The sequence below is a fragment of the Meleagris gallopavo genome, chromosome 5 (assembly GCF_905368555.1).
Source record: "Meleagris gallopavo chromosome 5, MGAL_WU_HG_1.1, whole genome shotgun sequence".
Classification (NCBI taxonomy): domain Eukaryota; kingdom Metazoa; phylum Chordata; class Aves; order Galliformes; family Phasianidae; genus Meleagris; species Meleagris gallopavo.
Window position 1 is genome coordinate 5,562,115 of NC_139408.1, and position 17,958 is coordinate 5,580,072.

The 17,958-nt window shown below is 45.2% G+C and overlaps 1 protein-coding gene and 1 non-coding gene across 5 annotated transcripts in view; both read left to right on the top strand.

Moving 5' to 3' along the window:
- CCDC9B (coiled-coil domain containing 9B) overlaps positions 1–17,958 on the top strand; it is a 43,384-nt gene that overhangs the window by 17,063 nt on the left and 8,363 nt on the right. For 3 of the 4 annotated variants that reach the window (XM_085223982.1, XM_010710851.4, XM_010710852.4), the window contains 6 exons: positions 5,268–5,342; positions 7,932–8,116; positions 9,448–9,509; positions 10,013–10,066; positions 10,518–10,614; positions 17,583–17,640. In XM_085223982.1, the coding sequence (XP_085080108.1) occupies positions 5,268–5,342; positions 7,932–8,116; positions 9,448–9,509; positions 10,013–10,066; positions 10,518–10,614; positions 17,583–17,640 (531 nt within the window). The remainder of the gene's footprint in view (positions 1–5,267; positions 5,343–7,931; positions 8,117–9,447; positions 9,510–10,012; positions 10,067–10,517; positions 10,615–17,582; positions 17,641–17,958) is intronic. The other variant, XM_085223983.1, reaches the window with a different exon arrangement.
- LOC116216728 (U5 spliceosomal RNA) lies at positions 11,571–11,683 on the top strand. Its single transcript, XR_004160043.1, has one exon. It is a non-coding gene; the product is annotated as a U5 spliceosomal RNA (small nuclear RNA).

The following is a 17,958-nucleotide window of genomic DNA, read 5'->3' on the forward strand; positions in this document are numbered from 1 at the left end:
GGGGTTCGTAGAGCCCATTTTAAAAATGGGCTTTTCTGGAAGTATTTGTTGTTGTTGTTTGGATTCCTCTTGTACTTTAGAAAAATACACAAAACTTTGTGTTTGAAATTCTAGTTTCCAATACCTGTTAGCAGATGGATATATTTCGGAATCCAGCTGAGCTCGGGAGATCTTGTTTCCAGTGATTTCCCTAGACTGATCAGGTCCTGCTCTTCTGTAGCTAATGAAGATAACTTTTATTTGTATTTTAAATGTGTAACCTCAGGGCATAAAAGAGCTCTCAGTGCACAGGCACTTTTTAACTCGAAGGCCGTGGCTGAAAGAGAATTAAGTGTTTGGGTTTCCCAGTCATCTCTACAGGCTACTTTCATCCATTTGCACTTTGACAATGCTTTCCTGGGATCAGTGACAGAAGCAGATGGGCCCCAAAGTGACAGGTCACATTAGCATCTCACACATCATGCCAACTTGGGCTTGTTGTGGCAAGTGCAATTCGGTCTGACCTGCCCTGTCACTTCAGCTGTTCCTAAACTGCACTAAGTATTAGCATTTTAAACAAGTGCTTCTGTTTTCTGATTAGGATAGAGCTTGAAAAAATGATACCAGGCGAGTCTGATTTCATGTACTATGCCTCAGAGCAATGAGTTTCGCCACAAGGCACTGGAAGACTGCAATGCAGAGAGCAGATCAGAATTAGTAATACCCAAACGGATTAAACCTTTATTAAATAATGTTAGCCTGCAGAGCTCACTGTGCGTCACATGGATGTTGAATACAGCAACCCACTTTGGAAATGGAGGGCAAATCCCACCAGTGCTGATCACGGCATCTACAAACCTCCAGTTTCCCCCTGCATAAAGGGGGCTTTAGTATTCCTTTGCCTCCCTAGCTTTGGTGGCAATAGGCATGTGAGCAACACAGAGCTGCTGAGTGCAGCATCATTACAGGAAGGCTGATAAAGAGAGCTGGTTCCTCTGCAGCCCAATGCCACCCCAGCACTGTAGAGGAATTAGTGAAGCACTATATGCACTGACAGTGTTTGCAGCAGCAGCACAGGGGCTCAGAAGGAGCAAACCAGGGATGTCTGCAGTTGTTCCTTACCTCCTACACTCACCAGCCCCCAAGTTCTTTGTCAGGAGCAACAACTTTGTCTTTGACAGGTCTTTCTTCCCTTGTTCTCTTTTTCAGAGTACATGTGATTTCACTGACCTGTTTCACATCTCCCTTCTGCCATGTCTTCTGCAGATGTGGGAGTCCAGCCCTAATTAGACACGTCTGCTGAAGAAGTAGTCCAGCATCTTGGATCACCCCCATTGTGCCTTGTTTGCATCTTTTTAGCTTTTACTTTATTCTTTTAATGCAAGAGGACCAGAACTGTATGTGGCATTCAAGCTGTGGGCTCATTGTGAATGTACTCAGTAATGCAGCAATGTTTCTGGCTTGTTCTCTATTCTTGTCCTAACAATTTCGCATTTTCTTTGTTTGTTTTCTTTTTTTTTCTTTTTTGCCCCCTGAATAATTGAGCTAACATTTTCAGAGAGCTAGTCACAATAACACCAAGATTTCATTCCTGAGTAATCATAGCTCACTGTTCACCACTGCATGCGTATATATACAAGAAGGAGCATTTTTCTCCATGTGAGTTACTTTGCATTACTGATATTTAATTTCATCTATAATTTTATGATGCAGGCATTCAATATCAAGAGATCTTTTTCAGCTCTTTCCTAGCAAATTACATTCCTCGCCGTGGATGATTTAGTACCATCAGCAAACTGTCAACTCTCTATTCAGTTACTTTTCCAGACCATTTATGAGCATGTTGAGCACACCAGTTCCAGTGGCACACCCCAGCTAATCATCTACTGTGGAAAATTACATTTTCTTGCCACTTTCTGCTTCCTACCCTTATATTAGTTGTTAATCCACAAAAGAAACTTCACTTTCACCCCCAAATTTTTCAGCTACTATGAGATGGGGCATCAGTGTTGTCATCTGAGGAGCTGTTTGTTGGGATCCCAGTTTCAGGCTTAGCTTTCAGCCACATTATCCCAGCACAGTCTCTCCTTTGGCCTCTTTCACTTTGTGCCCAGCAGGGTCCCCGCTCATTCTGGGTTGTTTGTGCTCTCCTTCCTGCAGAGGCTGGGGATGCCCAGGAGAGGGAATCACATCCATCACTTCCCCTTCACACTCTATAGCCCGGCCACTGTCACACCCAGCCCCTGTACTTGCCAAATGTTATTGTAAGATTTGAAGGCTATCCACATTTCTTCTCTATTTTTATACATGATGAAATTCATTAAAAAGCAGAACAAGCAAACAAAAGCCTCCCATTCTTGCTATCCTTGGTGCTTCTAGCTAGAACCACATTTCCAGTCCTATACCACATCACAGCTGTGGCAGAGGAAATGTGAGAGAAAAAAAAAAGAGTTGTTTTCATGATTTTCTTTTCTAAAACAGCCTCAATTCTGAGCATATTATTCTGCCATCTTGAGCCCTATTTTTTTCTTACCCTACTATACACAGGTAGGATAGTTCTGTTATCACATGTCTCTGGGGACCAAGTCATCCTGTCTCTTTGCAGAACAAATCAGACTGAGCACATGACTCTACTGATACAGCTTCATGGCCTCCAGTTCTGCTGCTGGCTTAGAGATCACACGACTGAGGCTTCTCTTCCCACCTCTCCCTGGCTACCCCTAAATCTGCCAACCTCAGGCTCTTTCTGCACAGAGGACCAACAGTAACAGTTTTCCATGATGACATATCAAAAATGACTGTAATCAAGAAACACAAGAGCCATTTTCAGGATTTAAGCAGGTTAGCCTGACCCCGTGCTTGCTCACCAAACCTGCTGCAGGAGAAATGCTTTTACACTGCAGATGAGAGGCAGGGACAGGCAGGAAGGGTGGCTGGGAAGTCTTCAGCTCCATACAGACCTCACATCTAGTAGGCAGATTTTTCAAAAGAGCTGGAAAAAAAAAAATCCTCTCACATGCTGAGCTAGGTTTGAAAATCCTGCCCAGTGAGGGATGTGAGCTCCAAGCCCCCTTCACCATCCTGGGGCTGAGGAATTTAGAAATCCTTGCGTTAGGATAACGTTAGGATAAAACGTTAGGAGAAATAAATGTAATCTTCTCTGCTTTGGGCTTTTGTTTTCTCCTCACATCTCCTCCGCTGCTGGGCAGGAACAGTTAAACGAGGAGTCGATAATGTCATTGTCATATTTCATAATTTTGGGGGCGGAGAAGAGGAAGGAGGAGAAAAACATGTTTTGTTTCTCTGTGGCCTGGGTGTGTCATAAAAGGCTAACAGTGGCTTTGGGGCAGCATAGAGAAAATGCAAAAATCTGCTCCTGAGCCAGTGCAAAAGCCAAGCTAAGTGTGTTTTCTGACCTGCACAGTTCAGACCTGCTTTTCTGGTACAAGTGAACCAGAATTTTTTGGTTCTGTTTTCCACAGTGTCCTTTGAGAAGCAAAAATAGAAACCAGCTAAGGAACAAGGCAGCCCAGGTTTGAGCAGAGGGAAGTATAAAAAGATGGAGAGTTGCACACTGTCCCTGGAACAGAACGATTTGTGGTGCCCAAAATGGGACAGCCTCCAGCTTGGCCAGCCACGCAGCAGCTGTGTCTTCCTGCTTCTCATGAACTGCAGCACGTTTTCCATTTTCCAGCACGTTTCCTGGGCGCAGGCTTGCTCTTCATTTCTCCTTGGAGAGCCAGAGCTGAAGTCGAACTACGCTGGGCTGCAGACAGACAGAAGCACACTGCTCCCCCCACCAGCCTGCACAAACCCTGGCTCAGCACTCCAGCTGTGCGGATGCTCCGGCTTTCCGCTTCCCGTCTTTGGGGACACAATCAGGCATTGTAAAAGCTCCAAACCAAATCACTTTCTGTGTGAGCTTGCATGAGAAATATGCAGACACAGATGAAACAATAATCACACCCATGCAGGTCCCTGCCTCAGTTTCTCAATGACCTGTCTTTGGCATTTCCAAGGCAATCAGTGCTCCTTCTCTCCCATCTCTTCTCCCAATCCTCCTGTTTCCCCCAGGGACAGAGGGGCTCCAGCTTTCTAAAATGACTCATTTCTTTTTCAGCTGCTTCAAAGGCTAAATATCCATCTACATCTTGCTCTCCAGCCAGCCTCCTCAAATAAGCTAAATTTCCAAGTTTCTTCTGTTTTAATCTCTCTATAAATGCAATGTCTCAGTTTATAGCACTGGCTATAAGGTCACACTTCCCACGTACACAACCCCAAAAAAGACTGCCTGCTGCTGTCGACAGTTCATCTGTACCCTAGCTCCTTCCCTGCATGATCCCACAGCATATGTGTGAACAGCAGAATGAGTTGCTTTAGGGGGCTGTGTAGAGATGTGGAGATCCAAGTTTCCAGCATTCAGCCCTATCATGCCAGACTAAAGCTAGGGGTGATAAATAATTGGATTAAAAGTCTGTTTCCAGCCTGGGTTTGCCCTCATAGCACTGACGCTTTCTCGAAAGGCTGATCTGGCAGTTTGTGCTGTGACTTCCTTCTTTGTTTTTCAGTTTTGCCTGGCTGTGCAAAATGGCAGCATGATAATCTCAGCCCCACACATAGCCCAGCCCCACAGAGTTCAGCAGAAAAGGGAATCTGAGGATGCCTCAGCTCTGATGGGCAAAAAGCTGCATGAGCTGGCAGCCCCAGGGCTGCCGTGTGTAGTTACAAAATAGGAGGGAGGCTGCTGTGACAAATGGTGTGGCACTTGGCAGCTGCCTTTGCTTCTGCAGCATCTGGATGGGAGCAGAAACCTCTTTCAGTGAGGTGGCACCCTAGCTATTGTTTAAGCAGAGCAGAAGGCTATTCTTAGCAAATCTTTCTTATGCTCTGCAGTGTGTTTTCCTAAGACCCACTATGACTCCACCCTGCTCCACAGCTGGATCTGTGCCAATCCAAATCTATAAGGGTATCTAAAACTTTGTCTGCTTTAGAAGAGCTATGACCATATAGGTTACTTCTCTCCCTCTGGCTTGGGTGAATGAGTGACCTGTAGGAATTCATCCCTTCTTCTTTCTCTTCCTCTTACATCCCTTACTTTCCAACTTTTTTTTTTTTTTACTTTTTCATTTTAGCTTGAGTAAGGATCCCAGGAACCAACTTCTTCTCTTTTTTCTGATCTTTCTAGGGCAGCTCTTACATGTCACAATAAGCAGAGGGTTTGTAAATGCACCCCCAGCCAGGAGTCCCTCTTTTATCCTGTACTAATTCCTGTGTCTGTGCTCTTGCAGATAGAGGAGAGGAGAGCAGTGGAGAAGAGGAGATCAGACAGCGACAGAGGCCCTGAAAGTGAGCACAGCCGTAAGGTGAGTGCTATCCAATGTCTTTTGAAGGATGCTTGTTTTGGAAAAGGGAACCAGCAGAATGTGCCTATCTGTCAGTAAACTACCTCAGTGCTTAAACAAATAGCAGTATGGTCTGATGTGATTCCCACTGCTCATTCCTTTCCTCCTCCAAAGCTTTGCTAAACAGCTAACACACCTGAAGCTAGACAGCCAGCCTCAGAGCAGCAGGGACTTGCTCATCACATCTTGTCATGGCTACTTATATCCCAAGCACAGAAGTGGGAATATAGGGAAGCACATTTACCCATGTGCAAAAGTACAGTCCTAATCATTTCCTCTCCCTGTGGCCTGAAAGTCTCAGACCTCATTAGCTGCAGAACCTCACTTGAACAGAAGCTGAGTAGGATGGAGGTAAATTAAAGCATAGGCCTTCCTACCAACTGTTTAATGCAAACCTGGAGGACATGCTGAATCCCCTGAGCCTGCAGATGTTCTTAATTAATGGAGCACAAATTGAATAGACCCACCTCAACAGGATTCATTAGGAGAACACAGATGGGCTCTTAACTGTTAATCCCAGCTGATCCCCCTGTAGCAGAACAGGGCAGCACAATAGCTTTACAGTCCAGCTAAGCACAGCTGTGTCCCAGACAAGGCAAGCCCCTGCTCAGAGACCATCTCCCACTTCTTGGCAGGACCCACAGATCCCACTGTATTCGTCTATGGGAGAGAATGGGCATCAGTCTCAGTTTTTGGCTTCCTCTTTGCTAACGGTCAAGGTGATGACTCAGGGCACATCCCTTATCCCCTGACTTTGGAGTCTGAACCCTGCTCTCACCAGCTATGTGCTGTTCAGCTCTTGCATGCCTCTCATCTATGGACGCATCTGCTTTGACAGGAGTTGCTGTGCTTTTCTGGCTCCGGAGCTCCAGAGCATCTCTGGGCCTTGTGTCCAAACCAAGGGACTGGTGGTTGCCCTGGCTTTGCTCTGCCTTTCTGCAGACCCCATCTTTCCATTCTCAGAGAGGCAGTCTCAGGTCCCTCAGCTCCCACAGCTAAGGAACAGAGGAACAATTACTGCCACCTCAACTCCGACCCACGCAGGTATATCTCCTTGGCAACAGGGCTTTCAGTCACTCTTCCCCGCTGCTCTGCTTTTATCAGCAGTACAACACTGAGGAGTTAATTCCCATGTGGAGAAGGGCACGTGTGTGAAGTAATGAATTATCCACCGGTAATTAACACCCCAGGACTCAGCACTAAGCTATTTGCTACACAGCGTTGCTTAACAACACACTGTGGCCAGTTGGCTCCTATTTCCACCATCCATTAACCTGATGGCTGGATTACCCATTTCTCCCTCTTCATGCATTTTGCTGGAGCTTCACAGAGCTCCATCAGCTCTGAACTATCTTTTTGTTAAGTTTTAAATCTTGAATGGTGGCAGCCCTCATCTAGTTTAGGGCATAACCCTGATTCAGGTGCACTAAAACCTTCAGGTGGGCAGATTCATCAGCTTAAATCTCCCAGAAACTTGGAAATGTTGCAGGCACACTGGGAACTAACTATATGCCGTAACTACACTTTATCAGAAAGTATTTTTAAGGGAAAATGGAGATTTTGTTTTAAAACCTTCAAAAAAGCAGGAACATGGTAAGTGAAAGCCACTGGCCAGCAGTTAAAGTGACTGCAATTACAAATGGGATGAAGTTTGTGGCCATTTGCACAGAGAATTACAGGAGTATGCTTTGAAAATATGTAGTTAGGTTTTGAATATCTACAATTAAAACTTAAGTCTGGTGTGGCTGCTCCCCAGTCAGGGTACTTATTGCAGGAATCAAAGAAACACTGCAGTTCTGTTTAGGGAAATAGCAGTGAAGCCCCATTTCATTAAGGCAACAGGAATATATCCAGATGACAAAATTCAGGGGTTTAGTGGGTGAGATTTTAATCCTTAGGAATCCAATGTTGTCCATGTTAGTCTGGACAAAGTGGAACAACTGTTCAGAAATGCGTTAACACAATCATCTTGCTGTTGAATATCTCTGGGATGGAATGGTTGCTAGCTTTGATTTGACCATGGATTTACAATGTGGATCTGAGGAAGCTGTACAACTTCTTTCTGCCTCAGTTCTTTTCTCTGTAAGATCAATGAAATGTTAACAACCATGGGACCAGCATATTTAGGCTATGGTTAAAGTAGAGTCCCTCTGTGTGCACATGGCTTTACAAAGGTGGCACCTTGCTCCAAACAGCTTTCAGATATTAGTGAGCATTAGGGCAAGAGGTAGTGGCCTTGAGTTGTACCAGGAGAGGTTCAGGTTGGATATTAGGAAGAAATTCTTCCCTGAAAGAGTGGTGATGCATTGGAACAGGCTGCCTGGGGGGTGGCTGAGTCACTGTCTCTGGAGGTGTTCAAGAAAAGGGTAGATGTGGCACTTAGGGACATGGTTTGGTGGCCATGCTGGTGGTAGGTTGGTGGTTGAACTCAATGATCTTAGAGGTCTTTTCAAACCTTAATGATTCTCTGATTTGGTGATCTCTGGTGGTAACAATCAAATGCAGACTTCTCAGACAATTTATTAACAAGTAGCTCTTTTGCCTCCCTAGGAGGGTGGGAAGTCAGTCCAGAAGTGCCCCGGAGACCTGAGTTTCCCCTTGAGTGGACGGGAACGCTCGGAATACATCCGCTGGAAGAGGGAGCGAGACCAGATTGACCTCGAGCGACTGGCACGGCACAAGAATGCAAAGGGCGAGTGGAGGCGGGCTTGGGATGTGGAGAAGTCAGAGCACATGTAGGTCCTCCAGTGTTCTGGGGTGGTTTGTCTGCAACAGGCTGAGTAAAGCCAGTGATGTACAGTGTTCATTGCTTACCAAATCCCATGCTGCAATCTGCCTCTGATAAAATTTTCATCTCTGCTTCCAACCTAAGCCATTCTGTGGTTCTTCTGGTCATGTCTGTCAGTGGGATACCAGATACCAGAGCAATTCTCATCTTTTCTTTCTGTCTTCTACCCTGATAGGAGATATTTTGTGCTAAGATTGCCTGCCATTGGTCCTCCCAGGACGAGGACTGAAGAAGAGAGGGAAGCATGAATCCCTGCTCAAGTCTGTACCTGGAGAGTCTTCTCCACCCCCACTAGGACAGGGCCAGTGGCAGGGGGGTGCAGGTGCTCTTCTTGAAACAAGAATGGACATACTTGTGTTGCTAATCCAAAGGTTTTCTCAAAGTCTTTGTTTCTCCTTTTCAATCACAAGATGAGAAAACAGACTTATATCCTCCTCAGGGAGGAGTGATTACTTCAAAGACTACCTGCATGGTACAAGAGAAATGCTGGGTAACGTGGGAGAGCTCTCAATGGGCTCTGACATTTCCCCACTTTAAACACTGTTCATTTAACTGTGTTTTTCCAGCAGAGCTACACATGTCTCAAAAGCTTTGGAGGATGACTTAGCACTTGCAGCAGGATAGAGTTTTGATACGCTTTGGAGTTAGGGCATATTACATAGCCTTGCTGCTAAAATACACAGGGCAGAAGGATGGGACATCTTTTGGTAGGAGAATAGGATTGAATATGTAGATTTTCAGTGAGATACCAATGATCAGAGGTTGACTTCAGTGGGTGCTGAGTACTGCTGGCAAGACAGCTCTGAGTCCTACTATTCTCCCAAATACCCATTTTTAAGAGAAAAGCCATAATACTGAACAAGCAGGATTAGAAACCAAACAAACAAATCTAATCCATGGGTCTGACCTGAGATGTTAAGTCCTGAAGCTACTTCAGATTGTGATTAGGAGCTTGGGAATCACAGAGTTGTGTTTGGACTTCATACAGTTACACTACAGGCATCTCATAGATTACATGGATGTTCATAGAATTAAATACATACGTATATGGGTACAGATGTAAAGGTTTTAGAGGTTCTCCTTTGGGGTAGAATTGCCTCACAGCCTCATCACTCCTGGTTAGTGCATGCAGTTTCAGCTTCTGCTGACAAACCTGCACATATTTGCTAGTGGGCAGGTGCAGAGGGGCTGGAGCCTGTGTCTTGAGGTCTCCTGCCCACACTTTTGCACACCGGAAGAGAATGGTCAGGTCTGACAATGCCTGTTTTTAACCTGCAGGTTTGAAGAGGACTTTGTTAAGGATGGGGAGCCAGCCTTGGATAATCCCAGCAATAAGAAAGGTTGGCAAGGGACACCTAGATTCTGTCCTGATGCTAATGAATGCTGATCGTGCGAATCCCAGTGCCACAGCTGACATGGCTGTCACTCTGCTTTCCTGGGCAAATGCCTCTGAGTACAGTGTTGGGGTCTCAGCCCTCTCTGCTTTGCAGAGTGCTCAGGGGATGGGATTTGAGTATCTGGTTGCTAGTGCTTCTTACCTTCCCAGGGAGAGCAGTGGCATGGTTTCTGTAACCTTTTACAACACAATGAGGAGGTCTACCACTGCCTACTTTCCCAAACAGTGGTTTGAGAGGCAATCCTATTCCAGAGCACTTCATCTCTGATCCCTGTGGCATATGCTGGCTTCTTTACTAGCATAAGTCCATCATGATTCCTGTTTCTCAGGAGATGGACTGGGAGAACAAAGCTTTCCCTTGCAATACCCTATTTGAATGCCAAGCTCTCTGCTACCTGTCCATTACAGACTGTCTCACTTTGTGCACGCTTCTCTTTGTCCTTTTAGGGGGAAGAAACGCAAGGAAATTCCAGCACAGGTCCTTTCCTCCCAACGGGAGAGGTGAGTAAACCACATGACTCAGTTGTGTCACCCTACTAAACATCAGCACCTTTGAATGTGCCCTATGGGGAGAGTTCTGTCCAGGCACTGTCACAGACGTGTGATGTGTGTGTGCTGGGAATACACTATGTGTGTACTTTCCTAGCCTTGTGATTAGATCGGTGCATTCTGGCAAGGAAGAACAATAACAGTCTCCCAAGAACAGCGCAAGGCAGACTGTATCCAAAGGATAAGATCAACGTTTATTATTGGAATTTGTAATAGAAAATGCAGAAGAAACACATCTAAATTCTCATTTTGTATTCATAGCTTTAGAAAATGTATGCATAGTATGCATGCAGCTTCAGAGGCTTTCCCATCCAAGGGTTCTTTTCACTTATACAAGGACGTCAGCCCTGCCAGTGGTCCATCAACCAGTTCTGCCTACTTTTGCATGGCCTTTGTCTCGTAGGTGTAGGACAGCACAGCGTGAATGTGAGTGATCCTGGTCCCAAAGCAACGAGCAGCCGAGCCAAAGGAAAGGACAGACTGACCGGCAGAGCCAGGAGGTAAAGAGACTGGCAGCAGTGCCACAATCCAGTGCTCGTGATGTCCATTTCCAGGTCCGATTCCTTGCTTGATTCTGAAGACAGATAGAGATAATGTGCAGTGGCAGCTATTCAGTACATTAGCACAGATCATGTCTGGCAGGACTTCACTCCATGGGGTTTGTGACATCTGTGGGGTGCATCTTCACAGTACTGACCCGTTGCACCAACTCTTTGCAGGGCTGCCTGCAGAGGCTAGAGTTTCTCTGGGACCAGATTTGGGCACGTGCCCCAGGAGGCTTTTTCAACACGTTATCTAACTTTCAGGCACCACTGATGTGGAGGAGCTGCCTTCGAAGATAGTTTCCAGCTGAACCAATAGTAATTAGGGTTGATAATGTGCTAGAGAAGTAACCTGTTCCTGCCAGTTGTGGGCAGCACATAGCAATGTAGTAATTTTCACTGAAGCAATTTCAGAATATCTGCAAAAGTAAGTGCATTTTTCAGGTTCGTCCACATACTCCCATGTGTCACTTCCCCTGCTGCTCTCTGTAATTAAATTCCAGTACAGTCTTCAGGTTCCCTGAGCCACACTATCTACTGGTTTAATCATAGGGATCATCTTCACAGCACTGCCATGCCCTTTAGCAGACAACACAAGGATGAGTTGCTGATTACATACCCCAAGCTTTATCCGGAACACAAAACCATTCCAGTAGCTTTTCCTGTTAGTTCTTCAACCATTCAGGTCAGTTATGGCCACACGGTTAAACATAAGGTGCATAAACAGATACATGTTTTATAGGCATAAAGCACAGCATTACACAATAAATTAGCTGGCTGGAGGTCATCTGCTATTTGCTGTTACTTGGCTGAAATTTGGAGTGCTAGGCAGGGTCTGTGCATGCGGGATTCTGCTGCCAGGGTAGTACACAGGTAGCTCTGAAAGTAATGCTTCTTATTTATTTCCATGGAAACTACTCTGGTTTCTATTCAGCTCGTATAAATCTTTCGCATTTTACTAAAGATTCCCGTGGAGAGGAACAAGCACAAGTGTCATGAAATTTTTTGAGGCTCCATTTCGGCAGAAAAATTTTTTCTCCTCACTATAAGAAAGACATTGAGGCCCTGGAGCGTGTCCAGAAAAGGGCAACAAAATTGGTGAGGGGTCTGGAGTGCAAATCTTATGAGGAGCGGCTGAGGGAGCTGGGATTGTTCATTCTGGAGAAGAGGAGTCTCAGGGGAGACATCATTGCACTCTACAACTTCCCAAAGGGAAGTTGTGGTGAAGAGGGTTTGGCCTCTTCTCCCAGGCAATGAGCAGGACCTGGGGAAATGGCCACAAGGTGTACCAGAGGAGGTTTAGGTTAGACATGAGGAAATTTTTTTTCTCTCAGAGAGTGGTCAAGCACTGAAATGGCTGCCCAGGGAGGTGGTGAAGTCGCCATCCCTGGCAGTGTTCAAGAGGCACCTGGATGAGGAGCTGTGAGATCTGGTTTAGTGCTTGTGGTAGCAGTGGTAATGAGAAGACGGTTGGACTAGATGATCTTACAGGTCGTTTCCTACCTTGTGATTCTGTGATTCTATGATTCTATGATAAAACAGACACAAAGAGCACAATAACACTATTTTTCAACACAGTCACCACCATTAGCTATGCATTTTCACCACTGATGAACAAGAGCCTGCATGTTGCACTTGTAAAAATCTGCACCAGTGGAGGTGATCACTATTTCACAGCTGCTATGACAGCATAGTTGCTAGGAAAATGTTGCCCATGCAGTCTGTCTTTCATTGGTCTGAACAGATGAATATCAGAAGGTGCCAAATCTGGACTATATGGTAGATGTGCTGTTTTGATTCCAGCTCATAGTGGTGACACCACGTCTCATCACTGGTAATGATGTGATCCAGGAAACTGTCATCTTCAGCCTCAAATTGGTTCAAGAGATCCCAACAAACTTGCATGAATGTTCTTTCTGTTCCTGTATGAGTGCTTGTGAGACTACATCCCCATCTTCATTTCCAACACACTGAAAACAATATTCTGCTCCTACTCAGTTCCCTGGCCGTAATCTGGTTCAAATTCTACTGCTAACCACCAATATCTGCCTCTGACATCATGAGCAAACATAATAAAACAGGAGGCATTACTTTCAGATCAGCCCCCGTACTTCTGCAGCATAAAGATGGGCTGTCTTCTGCCTTCCTAAGGCCCATTAGACTTTTCAAAAATTAATTTAATTCTGATAAAACGATAAAGAGTAGTATCACCAACATGCAAAAAATGAGGTTAGTTTTGTTTGCAAGTTACATTGAGCTTCTCTCTGTTCTTCAGCTCCATTCTCAATAGCATTTGGTTTGGAAAGAAAGGCTGGTGAGCTCTTCTCAAGCTCCCTTTACCCCAGCCACTGACTGCAGCACTAGGGAATTACAGCAGTTCCCAGAGGATGTGCAAGATGGGCATGCTGGTAGATTCACTCTGTTGTTACTTTCTGTGAATACCCTACAGTGCTTCCAACTGCAGGTTAAGTGATGCTTTCAAGACCATGAAAGACGCACTGATTTCACACAGTTCTGCCCTGGTTGAGCATGCAAACCCATGGGGGCCAAAACAAACTCCCATGCCCTCAGAACTACCCTCAGGATCAAGTGTTGTTCTGAGGTTTGCTGCTGAAATTTGGTCATTTGTGACAAATGCTTAATAATTATTTCAGCTGCTGTGAACTTAACTGGATCAGTTGTTATCTATTGTCCCAGTGTATTCCAAGCTAGTCAGAGCACACTAGCTCCTGGGACGCTTTTTGTTTGGACTTTGATCCATCTGTTCCTTCAAAATAAATGCACCTCTAGTGCTCTGCCTTCTGCATTGATGAAGATTCATAGGACAACTCATTGCTGCAGAGTCGATCATGTCTCGGTTGTGGGAGACACGTTCAGCACTCCCAAGGGCTGGAAGAAATCACACAGAACATTGTGATTTCCCTGCCAGAATTTGCTGGGAATGTGAGTTACACTCATTGATCATGTTGTTGTTCATAAGAAGCAGAATATATGGAAAGACCTCAGAAAATAGGATGGTGTTGGAAGAATATGGCGATAAGACAAGCCTTGTGCGTTTCCAGTGTTTAAAGTTTAATACTAATGTGTTCTGCTCTGTGGAGGTTTAGTTGTACAGTTTGATGCATATAGCTGGTTAAATGTGCGCTGGGAGAACGTTAAATGAAAGAGCAGTGTGGATTTTCAGTGGCTTCAGTGGAATGGACGAAGAGTCCTTTGCTTCCCTTTTACAAGCAGAGCAGATAGATGGATCACATAATGATCTGCTCTCTCCTTGCAGATCAGAGGGCTACACTCAGGTCTTGCCTCTGGTTGCATCTCAATCTCAGTCAGACTCTGGGGAAGGTCAGACCCCTGTCTTCATCTCCTCCTCTTCAGCAAAGGTTGACTTACACCCCAAAGTATGCCTGTGTCAGAGGATGCTGACAGGTTTCCAGAAATCATAACAGGCTCTTGAGGTGTTTCTTTCTCCTTCTGTGCTGCATTCTGCACACCATGCTCAGAAAGAATGCCTTGGCTAGCTGTCTTATGGCAGGAATTCAACAACGTTGGGCTGGGATTTAACATTTTATACATACTGCTGATGAGCCCCTGAGTGCCCAGCTTGGAGTGCTGTTTGATGACATCTCATTGAGCTGCCCCTCGTTGGCAGTTTCTTCCCACGGTGGTCTCTGCTTGCCTCTTCTGCTCCAGTGCTTGTGTAGGTCATCAGAGACAGCCTGCCCTCTGCCAACAGCTAGGACAGATAACATCATTTCAAACTGTAGTGCTCTACGTGGGCATCAACACTTTTAATTGCTTAATAGGAGTTTTAATTGTGTAATAGGATAGTATTATCACCTTGCTTTCCTCAAACCACTGTCTTTAGCATTTTTATGCAGTGCACCCAGCTGACTAAAGGTCTCTTGAGCCATGGAATTGCACAGCCTGTTTTTTCACAACAAATTGGGCAAGTGTGGGTTTTCACTATATCTGTGGCACTGGTGCAGAGGCTTGGAGGCATTTTAGTGCATCTAACCACTGTAGGGTCGCCGGGTTTAGTCGAGATGTTATTCATACCCATTAAAAATGTTAAGTCCCCAAAATGGCTAGAATCCTGTGTAGACGCCTAAACTGTCTTGCTGGTGAAATTATAAAATCTTATGTACTGTTGTCTTCAAAGAGACATTACTTTTTCTTTTTTCTTGCTTTGTTTACCAGTGAACTAATTCATCATACTCCTCCATGAATGTCATCCATTAGAAACTGGGCTAGAAGATCTCTTGATTGACTTTTTTCATTCTTGTTTGCTGTTTCAGTACTCCACATATATCAGCTACCAGGATGGAAAACCATGGTTCATTTAAAACTACAGAGGAGTATCTTAAATACTGCTGAGATGAGTAGGAACATGGAATCATGCCCTAAAGTCCTTGTGTTCACCTGTGGACATTGGAAAAATAAGGAAGCCAAACATTTGTCTACTGCAGCATGGCCGCCACCTTCAGCACTAATTGCTCCATCCTGCCTGAGTAACTTCAGAATAGCTTTTCTCCTGCCCACCCATCTCACCTCCTGGACTTTATTTTTCTTACCTCCTCTCCACTGCTGCTTCTGCATCCTCTGTTGATCTAGAAGAGGTCCTGTCTGTCCATGTAATCGTATCTTTGAAGCTGGAAGAGCATCCTTTGCTCTCCTACTTCTTTTTGGGAAAAGCTTCTTTTTGGGAAAAGCCTCATTCCAGAAAGGCTCAAGGTGCCTTTGGGGTGATGAATATTCATTACCTTCGTTTGGATCTGCCCTTTATTGCTCACAGACTTTCCTCCCATTCAAGTCCAAGCAACCCAACAGCAGTGGTAAGATCCATTTGGAGCATTTTGTGGATGCCCAGTCCCTCGAGACATTCAAGGCTGGACAGGGCTCTGAACAGCCTGAACGAGCTGTGGGCGTCCCTGTTCAATGCAGGGGAGTTGGACTAGACTACCTTTAAATGTCCCTTTCAAATGATTCTGTGATTCGTGACTTCCATCCTAAAACTGTTACTGAGTTCCTCTGTGACACCTGTCATGAATAACACCAGCATGCTAGGGAATACACTGAGATGTTGGATGTCAGTGATCAGTAACACATTCTGGTGCATTAGTGGTGATGATGGGGAGGAGGAACACATCAGGCAGAAATGATTATTTCAAAATTGGTGTCTGGTTTGTTTTGGCTATACTTAGACCTGTGGTGGTGGCCTGTTCTGGACCGTTTCTGCAGGAGGCACAGCAGCTGAGGAGTCAGAGCAGAGTGAGGCAGAAACCCACAGTCAGCACATTACTCCTCCGTTTAGACATTTATCTGGGGAAAGTGGTCTGTAGGCCCACCAATGTAGATGTTGAGCACAGAGGGAACTGGCGATGAGGGCAGCACATGACAAAATGTAATGCTGTTGACTATGTGTGATGGACTGCCTGCACAGCTTGACTTTCAAGGCACCACTGAAAATACACCAGCAGCTTCCAAGAGCAGAAAACCTTTGGCAGTTTGAGTCAGCACACCCAGTGACAAAGTCCTGCCTTGAGTTCTGGACAAGACCTCGCTGGCTGTGCTCTGTGTGCTGGGTCACAGCTGCCTCCAAGTCTTATCAGGCTGATCCAAGCTTATTAAAGTTACCATACCCAGCTCTACACCCTATAAAAGCCTTGAGGTGCTTGCAAATGCAACGCACTGCTGCCCAAGGAGCTTCACTAGCTACACAGATAGCATGGAGTAGTTCAATGTGATTGTACAGCAGAGCCTGTGATGGTAATTCCCACACAAGTTTCACAAGGGCATGTGTGATCACTGTGCACATTTGCCTCTGGAAGTGCCCGAATGCAGTCACCTCTGTGTACATTGTCATTTTTTGGTCCAAGTTTGCCAGCTGAAGAGGCCAGTGAGTTTAGCATAATCTGTCTAGAGAATTAAATCTCACACACCTTTCCATATGTGCTTTTCAGAGTATGTGGCAGAGAGAAATGTATATATATATACATTTATGTTGTGCACTTGTGACTCAACTCACAAATATGAGAGGTGCCCTGCCCAGTAATTCTGCATGGGCAAATTCACATCTACATTTACCCAAGTGAACTCTAACAAGCAAAAGAAAACACTTCTCCGTGCAGCCTTTGGCTGAGCTGCTGCTCTCTTTGGCACAGGATGTTGTAGCTGCTGCAAATTTAGTATGGGGCCAAAATGCCCTTACACAAGCCTTTGGAAGAGACTGTACAGAGCATGACTCAACATACAGATAGTGTCTCAGGCTCAGGAAATTGCAGAGCTGCATGATTCTGGAAGCTGGGCAGGGTTCTGGGGAGGGATTAAGTATATCTGCTCCCTTTTCAAACTCTACCCCAAGAATCTGCCAGTGATGCTGAGAGAGCAAGAGGGCCTGAATTAGCTGAGTTCAATCTGACTCTTACAGCCATTCTTGCAGTCTTGCACATGTCCTTACCTCCAATTTCTCCAGCTACTTCAATGAGATTTTATCCTGCACTGTCTGCCTCAGTGTCTGCCACTGCAGAAATCTGGAACATGTGGGCACTGCCAGGGGAGCAGTTTCAGGCTGTGGCAGACATCAACGCAAACAGACTGTATATCTTGTTATTCTAATGACAACTGTCTGTTCTGGCAATTGGATTTTAAGTTTTCATTACATTTAGAATTATAACAGGCAGTTCATCAAGATTTAGTGGTCTCAGATGAGTGTCTCTGAACGAGCTGAATGCTTTGCAGGTGCCAGAAAAGGAACTGGACCAGATATGTTGACTATTTTTATCTCTTACTACTTGAAGATGGGGCTCAGACAAGGAATGGATGACGTTGGTAGAAATTCCTGCCCAGGCATCCAACAGGGAAAGCAGCTTTTTCATATGAAAACCTGAAAGCCTAAATCTTGTCTTTTTTTTTTTTTTTCTTAACAGATGGGATGCAAAAGAAGGTGAGGACACGTCTTTTCTGAAGGATGATCCTGACAGCCAGGTGAGCTCATCAGCTCAAGAGGGGCTGTCGAGTTTATTCAAAATATGCACCATCAGGAAGGCTGTCAGCCAGTACAGAGAGGGGTAAATATACCCCTTGATAGCACACTCCGGGTGGCAGGATGTAGGATGTGAGACCGCTCACCCTCTGTCAGTATAACAACCCCCACTTAGTCTGCTTCACCTGCATCCTTTTGTTTCTTTTAATGGCCTTAGCAAATTTATTCTCATGTGTCGGGAACCACCATAGACAAGGAATACCACACACTGACATTTTAATAAGTTAAAATAAATATATCCTCCATTGTGTTGGGTTTTT